This window comes from Gracilinanus agilis, chromosome 4, assembly GCF_016433145.1.
Source record: "Gracilinanus agilis isolate LMUSP501 chromosome 4, AgileGrace, whole genome shotgun sequence".
NCBI classification, from domain to species: domain Eukaryota; kingdom Metazoa; phylum Chordata; class Mammalia; order Didelphimorphia; family Didelphidae; genus Gracilinanus; species Gracilinanus agilis.
The window spans coordinates 218,880,640-218,903,410 of NC_058133.1; the positions used below are offsets into that span (position 1 = coordinate 218,880,640).

The window sequence follows — 22,771 nt, forward strand, 5'->3', positions numbered from 1 at the left end:
GAAATGTCTCGATTCCACGTACCTTCCACGCTGTGCCCTGTTGTGGGGTTCCTCCGTTCGTCTGGACTTGTTTTTATGTCCCCTTGAGGAGTTTTGTATGTTTCGGTCAGGAGAGGTTAAGAGCTGCTTCTTACTCTGCCGCCATCTTAACCCGGAAGCCTCTAATGATTTCCTTTTGCCACTAGGATCAAATAACATTTTCTCTGCCTGCATTAAAATTTTTTTTATTATTCTATTCTTGAAAAACATCAGCAAACATAAGAATAGAAAAAGTAGATTTTATGTGAAACACAAATCTATTACATACAGCAAATTCAGCATATTGATTCCAAAGATACTCTGCCTGTCACCCTCTGAACTTCCTTCTATTCTCTTCTGTGTATTTTAAAAATGTTTCATTGGCTTTCTTTTTTGCCTTTGTCTTGTATTGCTAGCCTCCCCACCCTAAACCCCTCAAATTCCTCTCTGTCCTTGATAAAGAAAGTTTTCCTTACAGTAAGTAAATATCAAGCAAAACAAAGCCACAAATAATTCACATTTAATATTGTATGCCCCCCACTCACCCATAGCCAACGCGTATTTCCACTGGTTTCTTCATTTGTCATCTATCAAGACCTATTTCCATATTATTGATAGTTGCATTGGTGTGGTTGTTTCCAGTCTACATCCCCAATCATGTCCTCATCAACCCATGTGTTCAAGCAGTTGTTTTTCTTCTGTTTCCTGTAGTTCTTCCTCTGAATGTGGGTAGTGTTCTTTTCCAGAGGTCTCTCAGAATTGTTATGGATCATTACATTGCTGCTAGTACAGAAGTCCATTACATTCTATTTTACCACAGTGTATTGGTCTCTGTGTACAATGTTCTTCTGGTTCTGCTCCAGTTCCTGGAGGTCATTCCAGTTCACACCTCCATGTATTTTTCATCCCAGTGACATTTGCCTTATTGTTATTTTTCACAAGTAGCACTCTACTCCTGAATGGAAAATTTCCCTAGATATCCCCCATTCTTGGAACTCTCCATCTCTATCTCTACTAAATTGTTTCAGGCATATTTCAACTCTTCTTTCAAGTACCACCTCCTGCAAAAGTCTGCCTTTGGCTTTCTTAATTTTAATGCCATCCTTCTGAGAGTATTTCCAATTTATGTATGCATTCTATTTGTATGTTGTTATTTTCCTATTATTTCTGCCATTCAATTATGAGCTCCTTGAGAGCAGGATCTGTTTCTTTTGCCTTTCTTTGTACCTCCAGGGCTTAGAACAGTGAGCGGAACATATTAGGAACTTAGATTTTTTTTTACTAACTGGTAAGGTTTTAATTCTGTCATTATATAGTAATTTGCTTAAATTTTTCTTCTGCTTCCTTTTTCTGCATTAGTTCATATAATTCTTGCCAGTTTTCAAAGACTCCATCTTTTGTCATTTATTATGGCACAATATACATTTGTATAATTTGTTTACTCATTCCCCAGTTGGCTGGCAGTCCCTTAATTCTTGGTCTGTTACAACAAAGAATGTTTCTATGCAAATTTTTGTACATGGGTCCTTTTGCCTCCTTCTTTAAACTTTTTAGAGTTCTAGGCTAGCAATGGGATAGCTAGCTTTCTTAATCAACTTAGTATTTATTAATATTACTCTAAACATTGCATTGTTTTGTCTATCTCCAAAAATCTGATGGATGTGAGGTGGCACTTCAGAGTTGTTGTAATTTCTCTTATTAAGGGATTGGAAAATTTTTTCATATGTTTGTCAATGACATTTTTTTGTCTTTGTAACTCAAGCATTTAATACAGTACCTGACAATTAATGAATTTAATATGTTTATTGATTTGAGAATTCCCTCTTAAATATTTCCTTTAAATACTTATATATTGTGTAACAACTCATCATAATATATTTGAATTAATATCCTACATATCTTTGATATCAGATTTTATCAGAGAACTTAGTTACAAAATATTTGCTAGCTGTGTGACTGGGCAAGTCACTCAAACTTTGTGTGCTTTGTTTCCATGTCTGTAAAATGAGGATAATAATGGCATTCTCCACAGAGTTGTGAGATCAAATGAGATAACATGGTAGGTACTCTGCAGACCTTAAAGTAATATATAAATGCCAACCATTAATATTTAAGTTGTTACCCCTTCTTAGTATTCTCCCATTTATTTTTCATCCCTTGGCAATATGGCTTCTGTCATCATCACTCAACAGTGAAACTACTCTCAAAAGTTACTAGCAGTATCTTAATCACCAAATTTTGTATTTGTGTGTATGTTCTTTTTCAGTTCTAATACTTCTTGGTCTGCCTACTGCATTTAATATTATTGACCACCCTTTCTGGGTTGTTGTGTCACCGTTCTCCTGGTTTGCATATTCTAATTTCCCTTTGCTGGCGATCATCCACATTATATTGCCTTAACTATGGGTGTTCTGTCTTTCTCCATCTACTCTTCTTCCTCTATACTACTTTTCTTTGTAACCTCATCAACTCCCATAGATTTAACTGTTGTTTCTATAGAGCAGTGGTTCCCAAACTTTTTTGGCCTACCGCTTCCTTTCTAGAAAAAATATTACTTAGCCCCCTGGAAATTAATTTTTAAAAAATGTTAATAGCAATTAATAGGAAAGATAAATGCACCTGTGACCATCACTGCCTTCCTGGATCACTGCAGCACCCACCAGGGGGCGGTGGTGCCCACTTTGGGAATCACTGCTATAGATGAATCCCAAATATATAGAACCATCTCTGGTCTCTTACCTGATCTTCATTCCCATATCTCCAATAAATTCTTAGATATTTCAAACTAGATATCCTGAAGATATTGTAAATTTCCAGGACAGAAGAAACTGCCTCTGCCCCTCTCTTACCTAAAGTGGACACATATTTCAAGCTCTTCATGATCATCTTCTTGTTGAAGAGCAAGCACTACAAAGAGATAAAAAGTTGTCTCATGCAGAAATTCAGTACCCAGGACTGCTGCCCCTAGACCTGGTGGCAGCAAAGTGTTAATACCACATATGTTTCTGAGTTCTTAGACAAGTTGGATGTGGCATGCAGCTTCCTGCAAGCTTGATTACAGACACCTTTCACCACCATTAATCTGTATGAACAGGCTGAGAAACTGGTGTCCAAGTCTGTGTTCCCTGAGCATTTCAACAACAATGAATGGGCAAGGTACCTCAGCTACACAGGGAGAATGAAAGCCATACAGCTGGAGTACTCCAAAATCTCCCCAGCACACAGCTGCTGGCCTCTAACAGATGATGCACAAGCTGCTCATTTTGGTGGAACTGCTTGTGTGGGAGATCCTAGATAGACTATACATACTTCTGTTGATCCTCACTCAAGTAAGTGTTCCCTCATGTCCTACTTCCTTCCGATGAAGCTGTCAAGACAGGAAACCAACCAAGTTCAGCCTGGGCCTACATTAATTTGGGGAACAGTTTCGGGCAGTTGCGGCCTACACTTGTTCATAGGATTGCAGCTAATGTAATTAAGACAGGTATGTGTAGCATGATCAGCTTTTTTTCCTACTCCTGAATCTTCCTGGATGACATTGCCCAGAACCTACAGCTGAATAGCCTAGAGCAGTGATGGTGAATTTTTTAGAGGGACTGGTGATGTCTTCAGGTGTGTATGGAGAGGGAGAGGAGAGCAGCCCAACCCTGCCTCCCTCTGGCTTTATAGTAACAAACTCTGTGTTGGGGTGATGGCGGGCATGCCCACAGAGAAGACTCTGAGTGCCCCCTCTGGCACACATGCCATAGGTTTGCCACCAGGGGCCTACAGGTTGCAGAATTCATTGCTGTCAGGGCCATCTAGAATATCTCACATACTGTGCCTGTGCAGGGGTGGATGATGGGGACTGATCCCCCAACCCAAACACAGGGTCTCTCTCCAGCCTGTGGCTTGGCAGATGGAGGGCAAGTAGGCAGGCTAGCTCCCCAGGGTAGGGTCCTGGCCAGCAGGGTAGGAGAGGGGATGGGGGATGGGGCATTTTTGGTTGTATATTTTTTGAGGCTTCAATGAATAATAAAAAGTTCTCCAAAGTGCACTTTCAAGCTCTCTCTCTCTCTCTCTCTCTCTCTCTCTGAACCAGTTAACTATTTTTATTTATTTTTGTTTATAAAGGATATATTTCAAGTATTTCTTCCTTTTTTTTTACTTATTTTGTAATACTTATTTGCCCTGGTACTTGGTCAGAGGGCAGCTAGGTGGCACAGTGGATAGAATGCTGGGCCTGGATTCAGAAAGACTCATCTTTCTGAGTTCAAGACTGGCCTCACACTTTCTATTATACCTACCCAAAACAGTGAGAGGGATTTTGAAATCTCTTACCATGATAGTATTTTATTCCTTCTCTTTTTGAGTATCTCAAAGAATGTTTTCTTCATGAATCTAGATGTTAGAGAATTTGGAACATATATGATTATTATTTACTGTTTATTAATTTGCTGATAATGGGTTTTTGTCTATGGTTCCTTTCAGTATAATGTAATGAACCACCACATGAGCCATATTTCAATAAAAAGAAAGGGAAACAAAACAAACAGAAACAACGCAACCAAGATTAGAAGGGAAGCAACAAACTGGGAACATTTTTTTATAACAATTTTCTCTGATAAAGGTCTAATCTCTCAAATATATAAAGAACTAAGTCAAACCTATAAGAAACCAAGTAATTCTCCAATTGACAAATAAATGGTCAAGGGATATATAGATATGTAGTTTTCAGATGAAGAAATCAAAGCTACCAATAATCAGATGAAAAAATGTTCTAAATTCCTCGATTAGAGAAATGCAAATCAAGAATTTGAGGTATCACCTAGGCACAATCTAGCACAGGGGTTGGCAACGTATGGCTCTCGAGCCATATCTGGCTCTTTTGAGGGCCAGATATGACTCTCTCTGCAGGAGCCATAAAGTCAGTTTTTTTTTTCAGGCGCTGTTACAGGAGCACACACTGTGAGCACTGTACAGCTCTCATGAAATTACATTTTAAAAATGTGGCGTTTATGGCTCTCACAGCCAAAAACGTTGCCAACCCCTGATGTAGTAGATTGGCCAATATGACTGCAGAGGAAAATAATACATATTGGACTGGATGTGGCAAAACTGGGACACTAATACATTGCTGATGGAGTTGTGAATTGATCCACTCATTCTGGAAGGCTGTTTGGAATTATGCCCAAAGGGTTTTAAAAGAATGCATGCCTCTTGATACAGCAATACCACTACTACGTCTATATCCCAAAGAGATAAAAAGAAATGGGAAAGGACCTGTTTGTACAAAAAAAAATTGTAGCTGTGCTTTTTCTGATGGCAAAGAATTGAAAACTGAGGGGATGTCCTTTGATTGGGAAATAGCTGAGCAAACTGTAGTATATGATGGTGATGGAATACTATGGTGCTATAAGGAATGATGAACAGGATGGTTTCAGAGAGAATAGGAAGGACCTGCATGCACTGATGTGGAGGGAAATAAACAGAACCGGGAGAACATTATACACATATTAACTGAAACATTGTGGGATGATCAAATGTGATAGACTTTTCCTACTAATATGCAATGCAGTGGTCCAGGACAATTCTGAGGAATTTATGAAAAGGAATGCTATCCACCTTCAGAGAAAGAACTGTTGGAGTAGAACTGTAGATAAAAACATATGATTTATCACGTGTTTATCTTGGGTATATGATTTGGGGTTTTGGTTTTATATAATTTTATATAATTACTCTCTTACAAAAATAAATAATATGGAAATATGTTTTGAGTAATAATACATATATAACCCATTAAAATTAGAATATAACCGTGGAATTGCTTGTCATTTCCAGGAGTGGGGAGGGAGACAACATGAATCATGTAACTGTGGAAAGCTTATATGGAAATTTGTTATCGGAATAAAATGAATATAAAAGTTAAAAAAAAAAGAAAAGAAAGTGAGAAAATTATACAGGTATCCCTTCCACATGGCAAATTTCCTCATTGTGGTTTCAGTGTATTGTGGGTCAGCATGAGGAATTAAATAGGAATTTTTGACAAGTTTTGTGGAAGCTGCAGACAACACTCAAAAGCTAGAAGATGGCACAGAAAAAGTTTAGAATACACACACACACACACACACACACACACACACACATACACACACATATATAAAACCTATGATAAGTATTTAACCCAAAATTTATAATAATGTACTGTAAACACCTCATAAAAGGAAAATAAAAATTCAGACTTTTTCTTTGGTACATTGAGAGGGCCAAAACATTTAATGCAGATTTTTCCAGATCACTGGGCCCTTGAGCATCTAAACCCCCATAATGTAGTATTTCATTTTGCACTCTAGGTTTTGGAGGTAGATAACTACTTTGGAGATAGATACCATTTTTCCTGAGTCCTTTGGAATTATCTTGGATCATTGTATATGGATCAGGGTAGTTGTCTTTCATAGTTGATCATCTTTACACTATTTTTACTGAGTACACTGTGCTCCTGGTTCTTCTCACTCACATTGCAATGATTTATATAGGTCTTCCTGTTTTTCTCAAATAATCTCCCTCATCATTTCTTATAGCATAGTAGTATTCCATCAATAGTTATATACCACAACTTATTCAGCTATTCCCCAATTGGTGGACATCAGTTGCCAGTTCTTTGCCACATCAAACAGAGCTAAAATAGTTTTGTATGTAAGTGCTTTTTCTTTTTCTTTTTCTTTTATCTCCTTGAGATACAGATCTAGTAGATGTATTACTGGTTCATAGAGAATACACAGTTTTATAGCCATTTGGGCCTAGTTCCAGATTGTGCTCCAGTATGACTAGGCCAGATCACTACTCTATCAGCAGTTTATTGGAGTACCAATTTTTCCCTCATCTTCTTAAGTATTTATTTGTCATTTCTGATAGGTGAGGTGGTATCTCAGAATTGTTTTAATTTGCATCTCTCTAGCCAATTGTGATTATATGCTTTCTAAATTTATATATTTATATAATTTCTATGAATTTTTTTTATTCCTAGGTTGATCCAGACATGGCTACAACAATTAGGGAAGTGGGAGTGTGGAGACAAACTCGAACTCTTTTACTCAAGAATTATCTAATTAAATGTAGGACTAAAAAAAGTAGTGTTCAGGTAAGCCAAATGGAACTTTCTTGGTTTTATAAGGTAACAGACTATAGTTCTTAATCTGAGTTTTCCTAGGTTTTAGACAGGAACTCACCAGGGGATGAAAATGAGCATCTTCAGGGTGAGAATGATGCTAAAGCATACATTTTGATCCAGAAAACAACATGTAAACAACTAGGTACATAAAGATTACAAAGTAAATAGAAGGCAATCTGAAATGGGAAGGTATTGGCAGCTGGGGGACTGGGAAAGGCCTCCTGGAGGAGGTGAGATTTGAGTTGAGTTTTGAAAGAAGTCAAGGAAATAATGAGTCAGAAAATGAGTGGTTAGAGCATTCCAAATGTGGGACATAGTTAGTTGAAAGTCTCAGAGATCAGTGGTGGAATGGCTTGTTTGAGGAGCTCAAAGTGAGCCTGTCAGAAAATAAAGCAGGTGGAGGAGATTTAAGTTAGGCAAGGAGATTGGAGAGATAGGAATGAGCTTAATTCTAGCCAACTCATCCATATTGGTACAGAATTTATGTTTTTAAAACATAGATCTAATCATGTCACTGTGACTCAGATTTTTACCAGTGTTTCCTTATTGCTTCAAAGAAAAAATACAGAATCCTTGGCTTATCATATAAAGCCTCCATAGTTTGATTCCTGTTTTCCTATTCAATCTTATTTCATTTTCTTTCACATTCCATTCTAGGCAAACTGACCTACACAGCTGTTCACAGTACATAGCATTATCTCCCAAATCCATGGTTTTGCATAAATGTTTGCCTGTTTCTAAAAGTGTACTTCTAAAGTGTACTTCCTCTTCACCTTTGCTTTTTATAATCCCTAGCTTTCTTAAAAAATGTCCTTGGTGCTCCTACTTTTCCTCATCCTAATCACCTTCACCCAGTTATTAGTGATCTTTTCCTTCTGGACTTATGTAGTTTGTTTGGTTATCTGTATTGAATATGAACTGAAAAAGGGCAATAAATAAATATTTATTGAATTGTTCCTTTTTAAATGATCATTAATTATCTTTTATTTTGCTAGAAATTGACCAAGTTTTTTGCAATATAGTTTGTGTACAATTTTCTTGTTTTAAAAAAACCATAATATTTTCCTTTCAGTAGTCTTTGCATCAACCCCATCCCTTCTCCATTATCTTTAAAAAGTCATTACCAGTGGTTCAGCAATTCTATCTGCCAGCTCTTTCTGTATCTTGGTATATAGTTAATTTCTGCTTGGTTGACTTGATGTTATAAAAGAATATTTTATCCCTTAACTTTCAATTTTCTATTGACCATTTTTATTCCATACTTTAAATAAGCCCTAAAATATATAGGGAGTGTGGTGAAGTATTCCTGTTTACCAAACATGATCTAGGTAATGATATAATTTTACTACTAATAATCTTTAATAATTAAAATATTTTTCAAAACTCAAGATTAAAAAAAGTTAATTTCCTAGGATGTCATGAAAATTGTTTTTACTTATAATTCTTTAGAGGAATTTTTTGGGAACCTCAGTGAGTCAGTATTCCTCAATATGAGTTCTTGAATATGGAAAACAGTAAGAGTAAATTAAGAGTGAAGTAGGTAACCATTTATTCCAGCTGGCTGAGGTAGATGCTATGAGCCCCTGGAAAACTCTGGGTTGGAAAACCCTACTCTGACCAGCAATTTCTAAATGCCTCCAAGTATACCCCTGCATACTCTAGCAGTTTCTAATTGCCCCTATAGACAGAGGTAATCTCTAGGACAGTTCTGCAACATTTTTTTTTGTGACCCTCAACACCTTTATAACTTCTTTCCTGCAACTCAGTTGTTTATGCCCTCTAGCTGTTTCCCACAGCTAAGCCCTATAAGAATCATCTTCTTTCTCCTTGGGCATACCTGCCTAAATAAGGCAACAGGTTGTCCCAAATTGCAGTTCCTCAACTTTGAATAAATGCCTCACTTTATTTACTGATCACCTAGTTGGTCCTAGTTTTTTTAAGGTTAACAATACCAAGGTAGGTGGTATCAACAATGCACTTGGTGCAAGAATTTCCATATGTATATACATACATATATTAGCACAGCATTCATAAGTTTAACATTATTGAGAGGAACATATGAAACAAATGAAATAATGCCTATTCATAAGACACAGATGACTATAGAAAGAATAATATACTTATTAGAGAAAAGTGCTTATTATTAGGTATAGCAAATAGATAAGGGAGTTATCATATTAAGTATACTACTAGCTAAATCAAAGAAATCTGTCGTTTTACCAGAGAGGGAGAAAAACTTTTCCAGGACTTTGGAATTTTCCATTTTCAGTAGCTTAAGCTTTTTAAGAAGTGAAAATGAAGGATACTAGCTTCTACATTTACTTTTATGGTTCATATAGGTTCATTTACAACAAAATAGTTGATAGGGAAGAAGATGGAGTCAGCATGTGTTCAAGCAGGACTATTTTTAAGGAGGATATGGTTTATATATTACACAAATTGTCAAAAATTCATTTAGATTTGGTAAGAGATATTAAGGCTAGGGAGGCAAGGAGGCTTACTGGAAGCTGTTCCTCTTAGGTTACTTGCTGCAGGCAGTCTCTGGGGTTCATAAATGAAAGATAATTTTGTCCACTTTTCTCACAGTACATAGTAGTAGTATTTCCTTTTTATTTTTGTTGTTCATGGAATTGTTCACTTTTTCCCCTAGAGCTACAGCTTCAAATTTCTAACCCTTCTTGAACCTGAAGGCCTAGATGGTGCTAGTGCTATTTTTTTTCACTTCCAGCAATAGTTTTTGTGATCATGGCAGCTATGTTGCTACCAGAAAACAGCATTATCTTTCTTTGCTGAAAGGTATAGTAGTGTGGCTTGCTAATATTTAAACATAAGTCTACTTTAAAAAAAAAAACCTCTTCAGTAATGCCTTCCCATGACCTCAAGTCCTTTATCCCTTAGTACTCTCTCAAGGCATTACTGCTGCTTTGGCTTCACTTCTCTTTATTTTGACCCTATAGTTAACCAATTTAACATGTAGTCCTCTCCTCTTAAAGTGCTTATCCTTTGACCTCCTGCATGCTATGCCTTGACCTACCTTAAACCTGGAGGATTCCTATCATTTGCCACTTTTTCTGTTCCTTGTGGTAGAAGAGTTCTGGCAGAAATCATGGCAACCATGATGACTAAGACCTGTATAAATTTACTTAATCTTAACTGGGCCTTCACTGCACCAAGGAAATGGCTTTTGTTCCTCTCTAATGGATTCTCTGTTGTGCTTCTCATAGTGGCTTTTTCAAACTTCTTTTTTGCTCTCTTCAAAGTTACCAATAAGCAAAGTGACCTTTACTCAGCCCTCATTCTTTTAGTCCTTTCTGTAGCATTTGATACTATTGGTCAGCCTTTGTATACTGCTTATTGGACAACATTTCAGACTGGTTGTCTTGTAGACATTTCAAACTTAACATCCTTCCTGCTGCCCAGCATTGCCTTGTATTTATTGTGTTTATGTTTTCTATCTTTCTATCTATCTTTCTTTCTATCTATGTATCTATGTATCTATGTATCTATGTATCTATCTATCTATCTATCTATCTATCTATCTATCTATCCATCCATCTGTCCATCTATCCATCTATCCATCTGTCCATCTATATGTTGTTACCTCCAGTAGTATGTGAACTCTAATTTAAGTAAAGAAGCTGTTTTGTTTTTTTTTTTTTTCCTTGTATTTCCAGTCCCAGGTAGAGTGCCAGACACACAATGGTTGTTCAATAAATGTGTTTGACTAATTATATTGCACTCTTAACATCATAATTTATAGAAATAATATGTTATGTATAAGAAAGCATAGACCTTTGGTTATTTTGATTACATATTTCTTCATAAATACACTTATTACTGGTACATTAAATGTATTTAGATGCAGTAATGGTTGCAGGATATAGTGATATTAATTCATATATTACCTTCATTTATCCTTTGCTTTGGATTTTAAAATATTTTTTTGATGCCAAAGACAAAGAAAGGTTCATATAATAATATATTTAGTAAGATGCTTTGGGTAACATAATTCTTTCGTACTCAGAAATTTCTATATCCAGAGTACTAAATTATTAAACACTTTAATCAAACTGTTTCTTTTTAATTGCAGGAAATTATTTTTCCACTATTTTTTTTATTTTGGTTAATATTAATAAGCATGTTGCATCCAAATAAGAAGTATGCAGAAGTACCTGATACAGAACTTGATCCCTTGGATAAATCTATCCTGTCTGACTTCATTATTGCATATGCTCCAGTGAATAACATTACAAGGAACATCATGAATATAGTGTCTTCTCATTATCTTCCTGATGGTATTGTGAGCCTAAATATATATACTTTTCCTTGTTTTGTGTGGTAATTTCTTAAGATTATTTATATGCTGATCTTATTGAATAAACTTAAGTCTTTCTGTAATATATTTTTCTTTAATCATATTTATGACCATAATAATTAAGGCTTAATTATTGGCTCTCTTACTGGGTATTTTTAAAAAAACCTGTCATTTTACCTAGATGATTTATTTATCAGTGGAGAGAATATTAAATTATTTAAATTAATATTTTCTCTGGTTGTATACTTTGATATTACTTACAAAATGAGCACATTCATAAAATAATCACTATATTTTTTACTAGTTGACGTTTTGATTCTGATCTAGTGATACTTTAGTATAAAGATGATGAAAATATTTCTAATAACTGGTAATCAGTAACTGTCAAAGTGCATTCTTATACTAATACACAGGGCAAATAGCAGCACAAAAATGGTAGTTGTAGCTCAGAATATAAAACTAACCTACTTTCAGTTTTAGACCCAGGGAAATGATTTAGGTGGGCACTAGTTTTAGAGAATCTGAAATGCCTTGGTTGTTGCTGTGTTTTGGCCTGAGACATATTGTTCTATTGAATGATGGATATAGCAGACCAGTAGAGATCATATTACATTTTATTATGACACACCTTAATGAAGGGTTTTATTTAGGAAGTTCTCAATGACAAGAGAAATGGGCATTTGGAAAGAGGAAGAGAAGCAGACATCACTCCAACTTTTTTTACCTCTAAACTGGCTAAAAGAGAAAACAAAGAAAATTTTGTATAGGAATATATTTAAATCATCTAGGATATAGAAAGGAATAGGAAAAAGGGAAAAGGGCTGGGGGTATAAGAAGGAGAATATATTTGTAGAAGGATTAGTCATAAACAAAACAAACTCCAGGCTTGATAATGGATGCTATAGATAATGAATCAATTTCAGTACTTAACATGTATATACCAAATGTCATAAATTTTAAATACTTAAAGGAAAAGGTAAGTGAATTGAAAGGAAGTATGAGAAGAATTGATGAAAAATTGAGAGTAAAACTAATAATGAGGAACCTCAATATACTCCTTTCAGTTCTAGATAAATCTAACTAAAAAATATACAAAAAGGGATTAAAGACTGAATAGAACTTTAAAAAAACTGGATAAAACTGGCCACTATAGAAAGAGAATAAAGAGAGACAGAGAGAGAGCATATGTGTACATATCCATATCTATATCTATCTATCTATCTATCTGTCTGTCTATCTATCTATCTATCTATCTATCTATCTATCTATCTATATTTGGTGCATATTACTTTTATAAAAATTGATCATATATTAGGACATAAAGACCTAACAAGTAAAGAAAAACAGAAATATTAATTGTATCCTTTACTTACCATAACACAATTGAATTATATTAAATAAAGAACTGCCAAAAAAGTATTAAAATTAATTGGAGAGTTAATAATTTCATTCCAAATAATTGGGAGATAGAATCACAGAAACAATAGAGAACTTCATTAAATGTAATGACAACAATGGGACATCCCACCAAAATTTTTGAGATGCAGCAAAAGCAGTCAGTCCTTAGGGGAAAATTTATTTTAAATACTTACCCCCACCCCCGCCCTGACACAGAGACAGAGACACACACAGAAAGACAGAGAAGAGAAATAAATTGGTTAAAAGATTAACTGAAAAACCTAGAAAGTCCACAAATTAAAAAAAAACAAACAAGAAACAAGAATAGAAATTCAGACAATAAAGGAAGAGATTAATAACATTGAAAGTGAAAAAAATCCAAACCAAAAGAGTCCTTCTATTAAATGAATAAAAAAAGTAGAAGCTTTTGGGGAGAGGGTCAGGGAAAACAATAAAAAAGAAAAATGAATTATTCAATTTTAATAAAAAGAAGAAGAATTTCTGATAGTTTTTTTTCATGCCTAATACTAAATATTTCACAAAATTTAGATGATGAAAGAAGGCTTAATAGGTTGGTGAATACAAGACAGGGAGGGCTGACATATTGAAACAACATAATTAGACAGAATCGTGAGAAACTCAAGAAATGAGAAAAAGTAGTGTGGTATAGTACAAAAGAGTAACAGACTTGAGCCATGTGATCTGGACTTAGATCCTTCTGTCATTACCTTGAGGAAATTTCATCATCTCTCAACCTTTTCCACTTCATTTGTAAAATGATGGTGTTGGGCTGAATGACCTCTTAGATCTCTTTCAGTTCTAAATTTCTGATCCTGCAACATAAAACTATAATAAAAAGTGATGTTCCAATATAATGTCTATAAGCATAAGATGGAGATTGATTAATTTATGTTTATACCTAAATTATGTTATTTTCAAAAAAATACAAGCTTGAAATTAGGATATAGGTGCATGGAAATAAAACATTTATGCCTTTTGAGGATTGCCATTGTTTTCAACACTAGTTAGACCTTTTTTAAAGTTGTGTATGTCTAACAGAAATGTCCTTGATTTATAGAAAATTCAGAAAAAATGACTAAATGTTTGAAAGTAGGTTTGTGAAAATAGATCTTAAATATTGGGATTGGAAAGGAGAAGCTTGAATGAAAAGATAAATTTTCTCTGACAGATCAAGAAATATTAGATTTAAATGGCAACATAAGGGATTTCAGTTATAAAGGATTTTCCTACAGCAGTTAAGTTGTACGTTGACTTAATCAAAATGCTCTAGGAACTTATCTATTGGTCACTATACAGAATTTTCATTATTCCAGGGATTATCCTGCAGCCCTGCTTTGAGATGGCTTAATTTCATGGCCTTTTATTCTTGTGATTCCATCATTGTTTTGTAGTCTTCCCATGTTAAAAAAATTGTTTTAAACCCTTACACTTCTGATTTAGAATTAATACTAAGTGTCAGTTCAAGGCAGAAGAGCAGTAAGGGTGAGGCGATTGAGATTAAATGACTTGCCCGCTTATACACCCCTAGGAAGTTTCTGAGGACACATATGAATCCAGGATCTCTTGTCTCCAGAACTGATTCTCTATCCCCTGATCCATCTAGCTGCCTCTCACATTTAATTTAAGAAACAGTATGATTTCCCTTGTAAGTAATCTCCTTCTGCCTTTAAGAACTAAAAAGTATTGGCCTGAAAGAGAAATTAGGTTTATCATTGAAACATTTTTGTAAATACCATATTGTTAATGTATTCAATTTGCATTTTTAGCAATTCTTTATTTTCAAGGGGCCCTAAAAATAGAAAAAGTTTTATAAATAATATAATTTTAAAAATGTGTAAACTTTGGACTTTTATGCTTTCTTCAGGCATTCTAGTTTGTGAATAATAACTCTAGTTATATTTTACAGTCCTAATTACTGAAAAGTATGCAGATGAGAGAGAATTGCAAGAATCCAGTCTTTCTAAGCCTACCAATTTTGTGGGTGTAGTTTTCAAAGACTTCATGTCCTATGAACTGCGTTTTTTTCCTGATATGATCCCAGTATCTTCTATCTATATGAATTCCAGAGGTAAGTATCTCCAGTCAGGTTTTTGAGAAAAATATCAAGTAATTTTGTTGTGATTTTCTATATATGTACATATGCATATGCTGGATTTGAAATTTTAAATTTCATTTGAAATTAATAAGTCTCATCATATGTCAATACCTATTAATATGTATTGATAGGTATTATGCCATAGATACATTTGTGGTATGACCATATGTACATTCCCTTCTTCATATTACTTGTCATTTAAAATCCCAGCTCTACTATCTTTCCTTTGGATCTCAAGTTTCCTCATCTGAAAAATGAAGATGTTGGTATGGATGGCCTTGCATCCCTCAAAATATATTATAATGTATTGACATATTTCATGAGCAAAGTTTATTTGGTTGGAGAAACAACGCTAATAGTAGAAATTTAAATTTAATTCTGCAGTTAAGCACCTATTCTGCCCAAGGCACTGTTCTAGGTCCAGGGGATAAGAGCTTGGAGGGGAGAGGTGACTATTACAACATGTTCACAGATACAGAAGAGTCTGTGTCTGTGGTGGACATATGTAACAATGCCAAAGCCTATCATGCATAGCTGAAATCACAGATAAAAGTGAATGCCTGCCGACCCCAGTTTCTCCCTGCCACTGATTCTTGGTTCAGAACTCCATGACTTCTTCCATACCCCCTAAAAAAATGAAATTGAAAAAAAATGGAAAATTAAAGCAAAATAGGCTGCCAACCATTGCCTCTAGCACTTTGAGGTTGACCTTGGGTAACTGAAACCATGTAAGGTGAAACCGTGGATAAGGAAGAGAGCCCTCCTCTAAATAAATTAAATATAATTTGAGAAAGTAGGACTAAGAACTAGAGAAATAAGCAGAGGCTTTGTGGAAGAGATATACGATAGGTTATAAACACATGACAGTTCTGTGTTATAACTATTCATTGTTTTCTCAGACTTTCTCATTTTTTTCTTGCTTACTGATATAATACATTTGTGATATGAATCCTACAGTATTAACAATTAAAGTTATTAAAGCCTTTTTCTTTTAAGGAACCACTTGTTATTTTCTTATTCTGAATAAGGAAGATCAACTTTCAGTTTTATGCCTATAGAAAGTTTTTTAAATGAATATATTATAAACACTTTTGAAGTGTTTCAATATCCATAGCATTGTGCTAGAATATGAGTGAGATATAAAGTTTATATAAGATATGGCCCTTGCCTCAAGAAGTTTAGCACCTAGAAACCTAGAATCAGCATCATAAATATTTTGGTGTCTGATATTAGTATGTACTGTGATATCCTAATTTTGTGGGTCTCATTCAAGAAATCATATTAGCATATGACTAATTTTTTATTATCAAGCATTAGCCCTGCTCTTATTTTTGCGGGGACTTTGAAAGTTGATAAATGATTATTGCAAGTTTAATTGGTTAAAAAATACTTTGTTTTGCATAACTTTATTACTAATTTAATTTCTATTTGTGCTAAGTGATATGATTTTTAATGCCCTATTATATCTATCTAACTATGTAGATAGATATTTACTTTGACAAAAAATGAAAGATCAGAAGGCTTATAGGTACAATATAGGACAGTGTAGTAGTTTTGTTTTCTATGGCTAAGAGAAGTTGATTTCAGTAATTGTATGTAAATAGATGATACTATATTGCCAAACATGAGTTATCTCCAAAGAAGTAAAATAAATTAAATAAATTAGTGTTGTCAAGGAGCCATTAGAAAAGGAGGTAGCAAGAGCCATGGGATAATAAAGGGGAAGACTTTATCAAGGATTGATGAGAGTCAGAGAAAAGAATTAGTTGAGTTGTGATTTACACTTGTAATGTGAGTGTTCATACTTCTCATTCCTGTTTACATTGTCTTTAGAGAGGAGTGCTTGTATCATTTTGCAAAATTGTGTACTGCCTTTTGTTCCCTTTGTAGCTGGTTGTTCAAAGTCATGTGAGGCTACTCTATACTGGCACTCAGGATTCATAGCTTTACAAACTTCCATTGATGCAGCAATTATACAGGTAAATATGAAAAAGGAGTCATCAAAATGAATGTTTTTTTAGTTGTTTTGTTCTTTGCAAAGCATATAAATCAAAATCATATAAATTTTTATCATATAGTTGCAATGTTAGATTTTTAAAAGGGTAAGTTGTAAAAAAATTAGATTTATACTATAATACCTATAAAGATCTAAATATGAAGATCCAATTTTGATTAAATCATCCATGTTATTTGATTTAGCAATCCAATTTTGGTATAATTAGTGTTTTTCATAAATCATATTTATTAAATATCCATATTTGTTGATTTTTTTCCTTACACAATTTTTCATGGCTTAAATAATTGATATGATTCTTTAGATAGAGTAGTATATGCATATTATGCCATGAATCCATCCTTATATGCATGCGCACATGTGTTTCTATACAAATATACATAGAATATTGGAATGCAGAATATTAAGAATACCTTAATCTGGAGATTTATAGACTCGCTGACTTAAGTTGTCTGGTCAGAAGTCAAGTTGTGTTAAAAATATTGTTATTTTGCACATATCCCTTATTACTGCTTATTTTTCATTTTACTTCATTTTTGTCTACCTTCATTTCAGTGTTTTATATAATTATTTTATTTTATTATTATTTTTAAACCCCTACCTTCGATCTTGGAGTCAATACTGTGTATTGGCTCCAAGGCAGAAGAGTGGTAAGGGGTAGACAATGAGGGTTAAGTGACTTGTCCAGGGTCACACAGTTAGGAAGTGTATGAGGCCAGATTTGAACCTAGGACTGCCCGTCTCTAGGCCTGACTCTCAATCCACTGAGCTACCCAGCTGCCCTCTTATATAATAATTTTAATCAGACGACATTTAGACTTTATTTTGAGGCCAACCAGATCATGGGTATAATATCTGCTTTCCCTTATAGGAAGGATTTAAATTTTATATAAGATTATAAGTTAAAGTAGTTTCAGTTGTACTTTCTTTCTATTACTACTATTAATATAATCAAGTTAAAAATATATACACATATTTTTGTATATGTATATATTAAGTGTGGTAAGGATCTTTTTGTAATTCGAATTTCTTAGATTTATTTCAGCAACAGTCAGGTGGAAACTAGACCATTATTTTACTTCATATACCAAGATATACATCAGTGGGAACATAATTTTGATATAGAGTAATATTATAAACACATTATAGAAGCAGATCTATGGACAGAGAAAGAATTCATGGCCAAAGGTAAAAAGGATCATAGAAGATACAATGAATAATGTTGATTACATAAATTTTTTTTAACAGAAAGAAAAATGTAGCTAAAATTAGAGAGAAAAGAGCTAATTTGAAAAAAAAAATCCATGGAGTAAGTTTTAAGTGATAAAATTTTCATTTCTAAGATATATAGGAAATTGCTTCAAATTTATAAGAATAAGAGCTATTCCCTAATTGGTGAAAATCTCAGCTTTCAGAAGTTGTATATAAAAATACTCAGTCAGACTTCTGAGCTAAGATGACCACAGAGTAGAAGCAAGGGTCTTCCTCTCCTCTACCTACTGATATAAAGTGCCTCAAAAGGTCAAAAACCAAAATCAGATGAGTGAAGGGGCTCTTCCATAGGAGGCAGCCTTGAAGGTAGGCAGGTTTTGGGCATTTCCACACTATAAGAGGCTAAAATTACTCCTACCAAAGCATGAGCTTATCACCTCTCCCCCAACTCCATCTATGGTGCCAGAATTAAACTGAGTGTGGGGCAATTGCTAGGTTCTTGGGGACTGGCTGAGGACACCACAGACTTACCCCAGAGAGCAGTGAGATTTGGGGCCCCAGGAGGCTAAGGAACATGGAGATTGGGCAGGGAGATAGAGCAGAGAGGGGCAGCTCACAGCAGACCCTGTGGAGACTGAAAAATAGATTCGGGGGGAGGGGGGGAACCACTCCCTAGCTCCATACACAGAGACCTGCCTACCCTCTTCACTTAGACTTCGGCTGGGGAAGGGAAGAAAAAACTAAAACTAACACAGCAGTGGCCACCAACACCCAAGAATTACAGTCTCCAACTACCAAAACAAATAAGAAAAAAACTTTGATACTCAATAATTTTTATGGAGAAAAACTCCAGACTACAGAGGAGGCAGTAGAGGGCAACAAACAAACACATCCAAACCTTCCAAAAAAAAAATGGAAATTGGTCACAAGCTCTTGAGGAACTCAGATTTGAGATTATGAAGCAAGTGAGAAAGATAGAAGAAACTTGGTAAAAAAAAAGTGGGAAATAGTTCAAAAAGAAAATAACAGTTTAAAAGACAGACTCTCCCACTTGAAAAGAAGCCCAAAAATCAAGTGAAATGATAAGCAAACTAAAGACCAGAATTGACCTGTTGGAAGCCATGAAAAGCAGGATATGAACACTACAAAACACTTTCCACACAATTAAAACTAGATCTAAATAATTGGAAAAACATTAATTGCTCATGGGTAGGATGAGCTAACATAATAAAAATGACACTCCTACCCAAATTAGTTTACTTATTCAGTGCCATACCAATCAAACTACCAAGAAACTCTCTTACTGAATTAGAAAAAATTATAACAAAGTTCATCTGGAAGAACAAAAGATCAAGAATATTAAAGGAGATAATAAAAACAGTATCAGATCTTAAATTGTACTATAAAGCAAGTGGTCATCAAAACAATATGATACTGGCTAAGTGACAGAAGGGAGGATCAGTGGAATAGACTTAGTGTAAATGACCTCAGCAAGAAGGTGTATGATAAATCCAAAGATCCCAGTTTGGGGACAAAAACCCAGTATTTGACAAAAATTTCTGGGAAAATTGGAAAACAGTAAGGTAGAGATTAGGTTTAGATCAACACCTCACACCTTACACCAAGATAAATTCAGAATGGCTGAATGACTTAAATATAAAGAAGGAAACTATAAGTAAATTAGGTGAACATAGACTAGTATACCTCTCAGATCTCTGGGAAAAGAAAGGTTTTTAAGACCAATAAAGAGATAGAGAATATTATAAAATGTAAAATGAATAATTTTGATTACATTAAATTAAAAAGCTTTTGTACAAACAAAACCAATACAACCAAAATTATGTGGGAAGCAACAAATTGGGAAAAAAATCTTTATAACAAAAACCTCTGCCAAAGGTCTAATTACTCAAATTTATAAGGACCTAAATCAATTGTACAAAAAATCAAGCCATTCCCCAATTGATAAATGGGCAAGGGATATGAATAGGCAATTTTCAGATAAAGAAATCAAAGCTATTAATAAACACATGAAAAAGTGTTCTAAATCTCTTATAATCAGAGAAATGCAAATCAAAACAACTCTGAGGTACCACCTCACACCTAGCAGATTGGCTAATATGACAACAAAGGAAAATGATAAATGTTGGAGGAGATGTGGCAAAATTGGGACACTAATGCATTGCTGGTTGAGTTGTGAATTGATCCAACAATTCTGGAAGGCAATTTGGAACTACGCCCAAAGGGCTTTAAAACTCTGCCTACCCTTTGGTCCACCCATACTACTGCTGGGTTTATACCCCAAAGAGATAATAAGGGAAAAGACTTGTACAAAAATATTTATAGCTGCGCTCATTGTGGTGGCAAAAAAAATGGAAAATGAGTGGATGCCCTTCGATTGGGGAATGGCTGAAAAAATTGTGCTATCTGTTGGTGATATAATACTATTGTGCTCAAAGGAATAATGAACTGGAGGAATTTCATGTGAACTGGAATGACCTCCAGGAATTGATGCAGAGTGAAAGGATCAGAACCAGGAGAACATTGTACATAGAGACTGATACACTGTGGCACAATCAAAGATAATGGACTTCTCTGCTACCAGCAATGCAGGGATCCAGGACTATTCTGAGGAACTTACGAGAAAGAACACTATCCACATCTAGAATAAAAACTGTATGATTAGAAATACAGAAGAAAAATAACTGCTTGATCACATGGTTTGATGGGGATATGATTGGGGATGTAGACTCTAAATGATCACCCTAGTGCAAATATTAATAATGTGGAAATAGGTCTTGATCAATGAGACATGTAAAACCCAGTGGAATTGTGTGTTGGCTATGGGAGGGAGGTGGGCAGAGGGGAGGGAAAGAACATGATTCATGTAATCATGACAAAATATTAAAAATTAACTAAATAAATAAACTTAAAAAATACTCAGTCACTAATAATTAGAGAAATGTAGATAAAAATAAGTGTGGTTTTACTTCCTAACTATCACAATGGAAAAATTTAAAAAAAAGCAAATATTGGAAGGGCTTTGGGAAAACAGGAAAATTAATACTTTGTTGATGAAACTATCAAATTTTTCCAGCTATTTTGGAGAGTAATATGGAACTATTCCCCAAAGTGACTAAAATCTGCATGCTCTTTGACCTAGTGACACTACTAGACATGAAAGGAAAAGGACCTATATGTAAAAATATTTATAGTAGCTCTTTTTGTAGTTACAAAGAACTTGTGCTGCCCACCAATTCAGGGATACCTAAAATATGATTTATGAATATAATGAAAGACTTGTGCTCCAAAAAATGATAAGGAACATAGTTTCAAAGAAAGCCAGGAAGGCTTTTGTCCACTGATATAAAATGAAGTGAGCACAACCAGAAGAATCATTTATATAATAGCAATAACATTGTTAAAGACAAATCACTTTGAAAGACTTAAGAAATCAATACAGTGATCAAAAATGATTACAGAGGTATGTTGATGAAACTTGCTACTGTCACCTCCTGACAGAAGGTTATGGACTCAGGTACAGATTGAGACATGTTTTTTTGGACATGGCCAAATTGTTTTGTTTGACTATGTATATTTTCTGACAAGGTTTGTTTTTCTTTTTTCTTTTTCAATTAGAAGGTCTAGAGGGAGAGAAAATAGATTTTGTTAATTTAAAAAAATTCAAAATCAATTCAACAAGCTTTGTGTGGTTATGCAATTCTGACAAAGGGAAACAGATAATTTTATTGTGAAAATTTATTTCAGCAACATTTATAATCCTATTCTAATTTTATACTTTAGAGTTAGACTTGATTCTTGGTATTGTAGATTAAGGTAGAGTGACATTAGGATTCTTAATTTTATTTATTTCAATTGTTTGGAGTTTGTTAAAAGTTCTTGGCTACTAATTATTTTACAGTTATTCTTTTTTTCCCTAGGGCTATCTATTGGAAACAAAGTTAATTAAAGGGGAATTTTATTTTATTTTATTTCATAGTTGAAGACCAATTATTCAGCGTGGGAAGAATTGGAATCAACTAAAGCAGTTGTCATGGGAGAAACTGCTGTCATAGAAATAGATAACTTTCCTCGAGGAGTCATTTTAATATACCTAGTTATAGCTTTTTCACCTTTTGGATACTTTTTGGCAATTCATATAGTGGCAGAAAAAGAGAAGAAGTTGAAAGAATTTTTAAAGATAATGGGGCTTCATGATACTGCCTTTTGGTATGTTTTTCAAAGTTTCTTTTGTACTGTACTCAATAGATCTATAAATTCTTATTAATTTTAAAATTTACTGATTTGTTTAACTTTCCTTTTATATTTTTACTTCTTCAGCATTAGAGATTTTGATATTATTAGACCAATTCAACCTGTTGTATTGGACATTAACAAAAATGCATTTTCTCTATTTTTATTTATGTCAAGGTGGCATGTTGTTGAAGAATTCTCTAAGCTCTCACTTAGTTCCCAAATTTTACATGATGTAGATCAGTGATTCCCAAAGTGGGCGCTACTGCCCCCTGGTGGTGTAGCGATCCCCCATAG

General features: G+C 34.3%; 1 protein-coding gene across 1 annotated transcript in view; it reads left to right on the forward strand.

The window, feature by feature from the left end:
• Positions 1-22,771, forward strand: part of ABCA5 (ATP binding cassette subfamily A member 5) — a 172,899-nt gene that overhangs the window by 17,426 nt on the left and 132,702 nt on the right. Inside the window, exons 2-6 of the mRNA XM_044672184.1 lie at positions 7,025-7,138; positions 11,259-11,463; positions 14,809-14,970; positions 16,888-16,976; positions 22,221-22,450. Coding sequence (XP_044528119.1) covers positions 7,037-7,138; positions 11,259-11,463; positions 14,809-14,970; positions 16,888-16,976; positions 22,221-22,450 — 788 coding nt within the window. The 5' untranslated portion in view covers positions 7,025-7,036. The remainder of the gene's footprint in view (positions 1-7,024; positions 7,139-11,258; positions 11,464-14,808; positions 14,971-16,887; positions 16,977-22,220; positions 22,451-22,771) is intronic.